The sequence below is a fragment of the Pangasianodon hypophthalmus genome, chromosome 14 (assembly GCF_027358585.1).
Source record: "Pangasianodon hypophthalmus isolate fPanHyp1 chromosome 14, fPanHyp1.pri, whole genome shotgun sequence".
Lineage (NCBI taxonomy): Eukaryota > Metazoa > Chordata > Actinopteri > Siluriformes > Pangasiidae > Pangasianodon > Pangasianodon hypophthalmus.
Genome location: NC_069723.1, coordinates 22,454,058 through 22,466,142, shown reverse-complemented (window position 1 = coordinate 22,466,142; position 12,085 = coordinate 22,454,058). Strand labels below are relative to the sequence as shown.

General features: G+C 40.1%; 1 protein-coding gene across 2 annotated transcripts in view; it reads right to left on the bottom strand.

Annotated features, from left to right (window-relative positions):
- Positions 1–1,538: 1,538 nt before the first annotated feature.
- Positions 1,539–12,085, bottom strand: part of stim1a (stromal interaction molecule 1a) — a 56,854-nt gene continuing 46,307 nt past the window's right edge. The window contains exons 9-13 of one of the 2 annotated variants that reach the window (XM_026934762.3): positions 11,794–11,961; positions 10,702–10,802; positions 9,402–9,634; positions 6,003–6,348; positions 1,539–5,125 (exon numbers count right to left, since the gene is read on the bottom strand). In XM_026934762.3, the coding sequence (XP_026790563.3) occupies positions 4,615–5,125; positions 6,003–6,348; positions 9,402–9,634; positions 10,702–10,802; positions 11,794–11,961 (1,359 nt within the window). In that variant the 3' untranslated portion in view covers positions 1,539–4,614. The remainder of the gene's footprint in view (positions 5,126–6,002; positions 6,349–9,401; positions 9,635–10,701; positions 10,803–11,793; positions 11,962–12,085) is intronic. The other variant, XM_026934763.3, reaches the window with a different exon arrangement.

The following is a 12,085-nucleotide window of genomic DNA, read 5'->3' as shown; positions in this document are numbered from 1 at the left end:
AAGACATGGTGTGTGAAGGTTGGAGTGGAAGAACTGAAGTCTCCTGCACAGAGGCCTGACCTCAACCCCACTGAACACCTTTGAGATGAACTGGAATGGTGACTGCACCCCAGACCTCCTCACCAACATCAGTGCCTGACCTCATTAATGCTCTTGTGGCTCAATGAGCAAATCCCCAAAGCCATGCTTCAAAATGTAGTGGAAAGCCTTCCCAGAAGAGCGGAGGATAACAGCAAATTGGGACTAAATCTGGAATGGGATGTTCAACAAGCACATGCTGTATGAATGTTATGGTCAGATGTCTGCAAACTTTTGGCCATATAGTGTGTGTGTGTGTGTGTGTGTGTGTGTGTGTGTATATATATATATATATATATATATATATATATATATATATATATATATATATATATATATATATATAGTGCTGTGCTATAATAGAATATATATGGTAGGTATATGTACTAGGTATATGTACTGTATGTGTATATGTGTACATATATATATATATATATATATATATATATATATATATATATATATATATATATATATATATATATATATATATATATATGTACACATATACACATACAGTACATATACCTAGTACATATACCTACCATATATATTCTATTATAGCACAGCACTGTTGAATTCTTGGTTCTGATTGGTTAGAAGGTGTTGATTCATTCTCTATAGAAGGAGCTCTGACAGTAGTGCAGGTTTACATCGAAGCACTTATTCCAAAACATTTTGGTTTCTATAGTATCAACTTACAAAGGAACTTTATTTATTTTCTTTAATTTAACAGCACATTCTAAGTGTTTTATTCCTTACTTCGCCTAGGAAACCGAACATCCTCGACAACAGAGCCTAGCTGGTTGCTTTTCACAGCGTCGTTTAAGAATTCTGAAAAGCGTGGCTTCAGATGGAATTGATCTGCAACAGAGATTTTCCTTTTTGCTTCCGTGTTGCTTCCGTTTTCAAGCGAGCGGTCCATCAAGTAGTGCAGAAGTCCTTGGGTGTTGTACTTGCTTTTGATACTTGGCATGAAGAGAGATTACAAATTCCTTGTCTAATGTCCCCTGTAGAAACCGTGAAATTTTTAAACACTGCCAACATTTTCATCATTTCATCAACACATCTATTCTGACCAAGCAAAGGAAACAAATAATTATTTGTGAAGTGCTAGATTTGAAATTTTATTTTTCTTCAGTTAAACATTTTGGTTTCTTTCTTTTTTTTAAAGCCATTTTCAGCCTAAAATTTTTGGTAGCCCAAGTTCCAGTGCATCCCTAATTACTAGTAATTAAAATTATTTATGGACATGTAGACCTCTTAGGATGATTAGTTTAATCTAGTCTTTAAATTTAGTCTTAAATTTTTACTAGTCAAAATTCATGGAATTTTAAAAACAGCAGTCATATGCAACTTCATAAAGATAGACAGTCATATCAGCCCTCTGATATTAAGTCTTACTTAACATCATCCTTACATTTCTTTGCACATTCAACAGAGGAACAAGATAAACAACCTTTTTCTTTAAAACCGTTTATTGCTTTCATGCATGAGTGCCATAAAATTCCCAAGACCTGGACTACAGTCCTCAACACTACAGATGATGCAAAATATTCCCCCGCCTTTGCTTTCTGTACAAATGTATATAACCATAAATAGAAGCTCAAAGGGAGACATTAAAGTAGGAAATCGCTGGGGTGTAACCAGGAGTCGGGAACGCTCCTCGTGTCTGTGAACCGGTATTGCAGCAGGTACGTAACATGCATCAATGCAGAAATGAAGTGCTGTTTACTGAAATGAGACGCACACGTACACACACTCGCTCACTCACCAACAGCAGAAAGTCATTTTACAGCTTCTTCGTGCAAAGAGGTACAAATGATGCATGGACACATTTGATCAAGAGTGCATTCCTGTTTTAGACTGATATACATTTGTTATGTAGACTTTTACAACCGTACCATCTTTCACAGTTGGGAGAAAAAAAAAAAAAAGTTCCTGTTTTCCACCAAGAAGTCCACGGCTGAGAAGCTGGTGTCTCGTGCAGCGCTTGCTTTGGTTAGTCCAGGACTCGGGGGAAACAAATATGTGAACAATATAGCGGTCAGTAAAATGTCTAGGGTTCTGCGGGGGAAAAAAACTGCATAGTGCCGATGTTCCGTGTGCCAGAGCTGAGAACTGAATTTAGCATCAAAATCATTTCTAGTCCTCCTTGAAGCTGCCTCGGTGATGAGCTCAGAGACATGTAGACACTAGACATGGTAAAGGAGAACTATAAACAATCACAATTTAAAAATCTGCATCAGCTGGCAATTTTTTTAAACAGGATTTCATGTAAACAAACCTTGGGAACACTTGACTTAAGGATGGTGTTCATAGAGATATATAAAACCTACGTAGGCCTTTCATAACAACTAAATAAATAAACCCTAAAAAAACATTTATGAAGGCTTCTTCCAACTGATATCAGCTGTCATAAAGAGCAGCTTAGTCAATTCTGCTGTCAGTCTGACTGACACCCAAGTCATGTGAATTGGAGTGTCGTGGCTGACTTTGGACTGTTATAACAACTGACTGATGTCAAAGATCAAAACTCTAATTAAAAAAAATATATATAAGTAAGAATGTAAATAAACTTACTTAAGTGACAGAGAAAATATTCGTAATCCAGTCATTACAGTCTTATGTCAATGCCCTTACGTCAACTATTCATAAACATCATCTAAGCAGAAATATGAGATTCACTTAACCTCACTTGACATAGCATCATGTGTATGCCATAACAGACGTACACAGAGCTACAGAGTCATAACATGAATGGCATAACAGGTTTATGTCAACAAATGTACGTCATCGACGTAACTTGTTTTGTGTGTTATGTCATCTCTATAACAGCCAACACCTCCCTGTCAACTTCATAACAGAGGCACCTGGTTATGTCAACTTCTCTACAGTGTGTCAACTTTATAACACATGACACCTTATGTCACACTGTCATCTTTATAAGCAGTTAATACCTTGTTATGTCAGCGTTGTCAACATTACAACAGCTGACACCTCATTAAGTCAACTTTATAGCAGTGACACCTAATGTCACCTTTCTTCTTTACAATAGCTCACCTCCCATTATGTCAACTTTATGACAGACGACACCTCAATGTCAAGTTCATAACAGCGGATACCTTATGTCAACTTTATCATCTTTATGACAGCTAACATCTCACTAACTAACTCAGCTTTGAGACAGCCAGTGCTTTCTTGTGTCAATGTTACTAAAGTCAAAGTTTCGTGACAACTTTATCATCTTTATAACAGCTTATCTCTAATAATGTCAACAATACACAAGCTTGATAACAGACGATACCAAACGTTATACCAGGAGACACCTGTTGGAGTTAGCTTTTATAAATGATGTATAAATCTAAGTTTGTTTCAGTTGTCACAGGGATTACATAGGTGCTACACAGCCTTATGAACACCAAGTTTAAGCAAAGTGTTGAGAAAACCTCTGACTTAGAGCTATTAGAATCAGACTAACTTATAATCACACCAGTTTTAACCAACTATATAATTTGGTGGAGTCCATCTTTGGTTTGGCACTTTGTCGTTTTTAAATACATAAGGTGGAACTTTAATATTTTTAACAATGTTAGTTTCTCTGCCTTTAGATGGCCGGCGTCAAAGTACAAGACACTTTAGGGATATATTTAGATCTAGTCTACAAGGCATGGATTCAGCTTTAACACTCATTTAGACTGTCAAAAATAATCGACAGTCCAAAACCTCTTTCAATCCACGGTAGAGAAAAATCACAAATCACTACCAAGCACAGTCATGTGGTGCATTTAAGCACAACCCACAGCGCACATGGTCCTTTAAGATGAGCTGGAATGATCAAGACCATTTACACTTTTCATATCCGTCTCTATTCCACGACTCGGAAACCCCTGACATAAGAGGTACTCTTTTAATTACTGCAAAACCAATTCGCTAACATTCAGCAGTAGTGCAACAGATTTAAGGAGGATTTCACAAACATGATTCAGCCCTTATCTTATTATTTTATTTTTTTGCTCCCCTGGCCTATGACTAGCACTGATCACACACACTGCTTTAAAACGTCCATTAATTAAAATTTCCCAGGACAAAAGAACAAAACAACAAAAACACAAAGTGGGCTATCAGAAAGAGAACACCTGATAATGTGTGTTCAAGCTGCAGGAAACGAGAACCAAGCAAACACTTAAGAGCATTCGAAAATTTCAGCCAAGACATGCAAGCCGATCAGGAGGGTACAAGGAGAACAGCAAGAGTCTGGGGAGAAACAATGTGGCATTGCCTGCTGTAGAATAAATAACTTTACATTCCCACGTCCCACTGACATCCTGGAGTTAAATCCTCTGAAGAAAAACAAAACGACTGAGAAAGAGAGGAATAAAAATAACAAGAACACCTCCTGAAGTCCCCTATGAGAAGTACCTACAAAATCCTCGCCAAGGCATTTGCGTGTGCCACTACATAAATAATCGGGACATCCATTGTAATAATGGAGTACAGATGCATCCTTTTGAGCAGTGTGTATCTAAACCCTCATTACTTCTTCTGCTTCTTGAAGATCTTGAACGGGGTGTGTTTCTTGCGGCTCGTGGAGTCAGTGTCTTCGCCTGTGGAGCCGCTGTCTTCCTCCAGCGGGCTTTTCTTCGACGAGATCTGAGGGAGGCGGCTCCCGCTCTTCATCGCCGCTATCCCAGGAAGCGCTGTAGGAGACGGCGTGTCCGGCTCGGTCGAGTTCGGGCTTAAGGAGCGTGACGATTCCGACATGGAGCCGTGGATCTCGCTCATGCTTGCTGACTTCCCCATGCCGTAGATCTTTTTCATCAGGATGGGGCTGTCGGAGCCTCCGTCAGGAGAGCCACCCGAGTCAGCGACTCTGTTTCCTCCGTTGGGGGTGTGGAAGGGAGCAGACTCCTCGGAGCGCGAGTAGGAACCGTGGAGGAGAGACGTGGGCTTCATGGGAGGAGTCTTGGAGCTCAATGACAGGCGCAGCTGTTCGCTGGTCTGAGATACGGACAGGGAGGAGTCCGAATCGGAGCGATTCAAATCCCTGAGGAGAAAGATTTGTTAATGCAGTGAGATCATCGGGAATAGATTAGTCCATCAGTGTTCATTCACTTCCTGCAATTCTGTTTCAACAGGTGTAAAACTCAAGACGTTAACAGAAATGGCTAGGAAAAAAGATCATCATCCAGTATTCAGTCATTTAGAGCAAACATTAGGAAGTCAGTCAAGCTGAGGTAAGTGAACAAAAACCAGTGCAGAGGTGCCAACATTGCTAAGAGAATCCTAGAAGGCAGAGAGAGAAAACACATTTACCACAAAACCTCCTAGTGTATGTCGGTGTACGAAATAACTCCACACTAATGGCATAAACGATGAACGGCACATTGTGCCTTGTGCTTTTAACCCAGCAGAGACCACGGCCACGCCATCTCGATTTCTATTGCTTCACAAAAGCGAGGCTCGTGAACTCAACGGATGAAGTTCACCTAGACAAAGTTGCCGTGAAGTGAAAGCGAGTCTTTCACGTCCTGCGTCGGTGAAATAGCTTTTCCGCAAGGCAAATTTCATTCACGTTTTGGCGAAAAGTGTAGTTTTCAGGTGTCTCCCGTATGGCCGTAGCAACAAATCAGATACTGTAAATGCCAAGGCTAAACTGTAAATGTTGGCATCTCTGGCAGTGTTATAAAAGTTGAGCAAGCAGAGAGCAAGACACCATGTGTGTGTGTGTGTGTGTGTGAGACATGCTAATAAAGAGCGAAAACCTTACGAAAGAGATCAACACACATGCGTGATGCTTGCTGGAATGGCTAGAAGACAAGAAAATGGGATGAGTTCAGAAAAGGTTGGTTAAAAGATAGGAGCTTTGTGAACCGCACTACTTTCATGCCAGGCAAGGTGCACAAACACAAACACACGAATACCCATAGCTTCTACTGCGACGAGGGGGAGAGTCTGGGATGGGGTCCATTGGCTGGAAAGACGAGTGATAGAAGGAGGAATGAGGAGCAGAAGACGAGAAGGAGGAGGAGGAGGAGGGGGAATAGTGAGGAGAAGAGGCGCAGAAAATGGAGGGGTGCGAGACAGCGAGGCCCAGCGTGTCAACCTGCCCGTGAGACTGGCGCAGGTTGGGCCTGGGCCATGGCGGCGGGTAGGAACTGCCCTCCCCCTGATGCCCTCCGGCTGCGTGGCTGCTCTCTACCAACCTCTGAGAGCCCATGGCCAGCTGCGGGTCAATGTGCCTCTGGCGAAGAGACATCATACTGGGAGCTGTGGACACAGAACACCACATGTTACACAGGTATTTAAGCACAGCAGGAAAAAAAAAAAGAAAAAAGAAAGAAAGATTGGTGTCAGGAGGCGTGGTTAAGCAGGAAGTTCAGGTGTAACTCAAGACTCAGGTGTTTGGAGGTAAAGAGTGCAGGTGGGAGGGTGAGATACAGCTGCTTTATCAGGAGAACAAACACTGATCACAGCAATACAGCAACTGTCTTTCTCCACAAGGAATTAGAGATATTAACCTGACGAATGACTGATGTTAAACTGGTTCGCTTTACATTTACATTAAAATACCCGTTAGAGACACTGCATTAAAATCTGAGATGTACAATTCAGACTGTAAATGTTTATTAGGTTGCACCAGTAATCTTAGCAAATCCTGAATCCTTAAGTAACGAGTACACCAGGGCTGTCAAAAGAGCCATTCAAATATTAATTCTCTCTCATTCATTTGTGTTTTCTAAGACAAATAAATCATGAGGAAGTTAAATCATAAACATCTTAATTTCTATTTGTGTCATAAAAAAATTAAGATACATCCTTGTATCAGTTATTTTAATTAAAACTGCTGATGAACAATTGAAAAAAATTACATGCATTCCTTTAGAGCGCTTTTCCTGCATCATGTGAGACCAAGAGTTTGTTAGCCACAAGTTTTCAGAAAGTAATTCAAGAGTTTCAGTAGAACAGGCGTGTCATGCTGTTATAGGAAAATGATCAACAATGAAGTGCTGCTTCATGTGATGAAGCAAAGTCACTGTTACCACCTTGAAGTTGATCATTTTCCTGTAACAGCACATCCCCAAGTGGTTTATTCCCCTTATAGCACAGCAATTTGTATTAATTACAAAATGACACATCATACGTTTTCTCCATTTACAGTTACATTTAATGTTCATGAAACAAGTTAGTTCCTGCTCTCGCTTAACGTTATCACAGCTTTAAACAGTCGTTCCCTCACTAGCCTTTTACTCTCTCTTAAAGTTAAGAATACCAAAAAATAAAAAAATAAAAAAAAAACGCAGCTTGTCACGTTTCTAATAAAACACAAACCGTAAACAACTCTGTCCTGAAGACTTTGTCATTAAGACGTAAAGTTACAGCTTTACTTCCGCCTGTTACAAAGCACTGACATTGGAGACTCCTTCCATAAATGCTAAATAAACATTTCCTTACAGAAAACTTATTATATTAACGATTACACACGTTTTTTTAATCCGTTTATGTGAAGCATCTGCCATACAAGTCCCTGTCCAAGTTACCAGAGAAATTCAACACCGCTGTGGTATGAAAACATTTGAGAATATAAAGAGTGAAATTTCCTTTGACAGCCCTAAAGTACATGTACTGTCTTTGTAGTAAATTCATAACAGGACAGTTGCAGAGACAGATCAGCCATTTAACAGCAGCATAATGTTAATGTATTTAATTTCTCATCACTGAGGTGTACGTGGTTTGCGGTGGGTGAAAGAAAGAGAAAGTGGGGCGTGTGGAAAGGTGATGAGAACCAAAATTAAAGACCGTAGGTCACTCACTCATGGGTCCATAAACAGGGAGGCATCCGGAAGGTTGGGCGAGTAGAGTATGAAAAGGGAACGGCTGTTAAAAACTGGGGCTCCTACTAGAGGCTGAGTTACAAAGTTTGACAAATAACATACAATAAATAGGAACCAGTGTGCTTTTCGCAGTGGACCTGGTTTCCGGCAAGAGCGTGAATATGCTAACAGGTGCTAATATCGTTGCAATTATATTATATTATATTATATTACTACATATTTAAAACGTAAGGCAGTTAAATCACTTTGGAATGATCTATAAAATAAGTTTACAATACAAAATATCAAGCCTGAAGTCTAGGACCCTAAAAAATTGAGATGTTAAGGGTGCTTTCACAAAGGCATTGTTTAGTCCGTTTGAAAGAACCCTGGTGTGTTCTATACATCGGTGCGGTTCTTTATAAAGGCGAGAACACAGCAGTCACACTCGGGTTCAGTCTGAGAGCGCCTGGGCGACATGGTCTTGGCCCACTTCCAAGTGAACTCTGAGAAAGTGAATCGACTCTGAATCGACTCGGTTACAGGAAACGAATCAAGCATGCCATGTGTTTTGGGTTGCAGAATTTTTTTTTTTATAGACGCTAGCTGCTAAACTGAGCCAAAGGACAGAGCTGTAGCGCTGCAGGAATGCAGTGTGTTTGAACAAAAAGAGAAAGTAAACGCTGGATGCATAACTAATTATTCATGTAAATATCTAATCATTTCTTTAGCGTCAGCTCTGTTTTCTCTGTGCTCAGGTGATCTGCAGGCTTGGGATTGATACCTTTTTCACGTATCGATAATCTGGAAATTTTCCCAATGATTACTGATGTATTGGCAATTTTAAAATATAAATACTACCTGCCGCAGCACATCCTGAAATCTATAGCGTAGGCCTACATATACACAATTAAAACCACACATACATACACACAAACCAATCCAAGTAGCTAACAAATCAAAAAACACTAATTTCACGTCGATTAGAACTAACAAACGGACTAACAGATGTGAAAGCGTCCTTAGATTAAATTAAATGCCCAGAATAATTAAAAAAGGTCTACAAATATAAAATGGAATGGTCTTTTTCAACGATGCAGAGACTATCAAGCCTCAGATTAATACTGTAGACGTACTGAAAAAAGAAAAAAAAAAAAAAACAAAGATTCTGTGTCATCATTCATGTATTCTGAAGTGTCATTTCCAAAAAAAGTGACAAAAGCATTATAAGGAAAACCTTGCACAGCACCTGAAGTCCAAAAACCCCATTCCACCAGACAGAAAGCAAACACAGCTTTGTGCTTACACACAGTAAGAGTTATGTTTCACATTACGAGCCCACATCCCTGCGTCTCTTCATAAACAGAACTGATATTCTGACATGTGCATGGAACAGCTCTCCCGGTCAGAAGGAGGGTTTTTTAGATTTAAGCAGCAGGCTCTTACTTTGTCTCTGTGAGCCCTTAATGGACCGAGTCTTGGACCCGTTCGAGTCCGGCAAGTCCTTACATTGCAGAGGTCCGGGTGCCACGATGTCCTCGTCCATGTCGTCCATGTCTTCCGACATGATAAAGGGCTGCGGCGTGGCGCGGCCGCCCATGAAGCTGGGGTCGAGGTTGAGGGCGGAGGCCAGCGAGGGCAGACCCGGATTATTCACGACTGTGAAACCTGTCAGCATCTCGATCTGCTGCCACCGGTGCAGCCGCTCTCGCAAAGCAGCTGTTACCTCTGCCAGAGCCTGCCTGAGAGAGAGAGAGAGAGAGAGAGAGAGAGAGAGAGAGAGGCAGGCAGGCAGAGAGAGAGGCAGGCAAGTAGAGAGCCAGGCAGGCAGAGTGAGTGAGAGCGAGAGAGAGAGAGCGAGAGAGAGAGAGAGAGAGTGTGAGAGAGAGAGAGAGAGAGAGAGAGAGAGAGAGAGCCAGGTAGGCAGAGTGAGTGAGAGAGAGAGAGAGCGAGAGAGAGAGAGAGAGAGAGAGAGAGAGAGTGTGAGAGAGAGAGAGAGAGAGAGAGAGAGAGCCAGGTAGGCAGAGTGAGTGAGAGAGAGAGAGAGAGCGAGAGAGAGAGAGAGAGAGAGAGAGAGTGTGAGAGAGAGAGCAAGAGAGAGAGAGGCAGGTAGGCAGAGTGAGAGAGAGAGAGAGAGAGAGAGAGAGAGAGAGAGAGGGGCAGGTAGGCAGCGAGAGAGAGGCAGGCAGGCAGAATGAGTGAGAGAGAGAGAGGCAGGCAGGAAGAGACAGAGGCAGAGAAAGAGAGGCACGCAGACAGAAAGAGAGAGAGAGATAAAAAAAGAGTGAGAAAGACAGAAAAAAGAAAGTGAGAGGCAGAGGGAGAGACAGAAAGAAACAAAGAGAGCAAGAGAGACAGTGAGACAGAGAGAGAGAGTGAAAGAGAGACAGAGAGTATGTGAGTGAGAGAGACAGAAGAGAGGCAGAAAGAGAGAGGGATTTAGTTAACTATAGTGCAAATCATTTTAATCCATTATAATTAGTTCAAAGAGTTTCTTTAACATGGCTGGCAGTATGTAATTTTCTCTTATTTATAAAATACATTATAAAATGTTTTACTGTCGAAAAAAAAAAGCTTGTTATACATTCTACATTATAAGCTTACAATCCTTCAAATACTGTATATAAATCCATGAAGACCAGTCTCAAGTCATTTTAAGTGAAAATAATAAATAAAAAAAACAAAGAAGTAAGCAAGTTGAAACACGTGAGTGGGAATTTAGAGAAGTGATTGTCCTTGAGTCGGTAACAGTGCCGTCGTGTTTGAAATAAAAATCGTGAACATGGTGTAAATATGAGCGCTGCCTCACTTAGCGGCCAGGATTTTGTGATCCACATCATCTAGTGAGGAGCTGTGTGCCACGTGAAACGTCCCGAACAGCGTGTTCCTCTTCTTTTTTATTTTCTCCGCCTGGGAATGAGACAGAGTTACATTTACGCCGTTACATTTCGCTCTGATTAAAAGCAGTCAGACTTAGTGATGGAAATCAAACGGGGTTTTGTTATTGAAAACTCATTAAAACCTACATTATTAAAAATTAGTCTAGGCTGAGAGTCAATGGAAATCAGAAAAAAAAAACTGCTCTTACATGACCTAAAACAACGAATATAAATTTAATAGCGCTGGAGACAAAAGTTTAAAAAATCAGTAATGTCAGTAATTCACTTCAGTAATAACAATAAAAAATATAATAATAATAATAATAATAATAATAATAATAATAATAATAATAATAATAATAATAATAATAATAATAATAATAATAATAATAATAATAATAATAATAATAATAATAATAATAATAATATACCCCCTGTCATTCACAATAAAAACAAAAAAACTTATAATAAAAATAATTTTTAAAAAAATGTAACGTGATTCACAATAAACCAATAATAACCAATATTTATAATAATAATTATTATAAAAACTCTCTCAGTCATTAACAATAAAAAAATGCATAATAAAATAAATAAAAAAGCTGCCAGTGATTCGCAATGAAAAAAAAAAAAAAAGAAAATTTACCAGTGAATCGCAAAAAAATAAAAAGAATAAATGCCAGATTTCCTATAAATTTATTAGAAGGCGAAGAATTATTATTATAATAAGAATTATTATAATAATCACCCTAGGAAACAAATAAATTACAAGGGAACAGGCATGGGAATGAATGAATTATTATAATAATAATAATTCTAATAACAACGACGACAACAAAAAGGGTCACATTTATATCACATTCAGAAATATTCTGATTGACTATAATCTCATCATACTATTATCTTTATCTAAATTGTCTAGAAACTCATTAAAAGTCTCGCTGCTTTCATGATTGATGAATTAAGGGTATGTAAACATTTGCACTCTGACCGTGGAACGGGAAAGTCTGTGGAATACTAACCCCCTCTTTGGCGACTAGCAGCTGTTTCTCGGCGTTCTGCTTCTTGATGTTGTAGTACTGCACCTCCACCTCGTGTGTGAGCTGCAGCCATTTCTGCAGAGCTTCAGGCGGAGACCAGCTGCTCCGCGACTCCAGCTCTTTCTCAGCTTTCTTCAGGGCCATGCGTACCTGCGGAGGGCGCCAGAGTCAGCTTAATACCGGCAGCATGCGGCGGATAGGTGCAACACTTCTCTGTTTAGTGGCACAGGCCCACAGAGAGAGAGAGAGAGAGAGACAGAGAGAACGCCTCGGC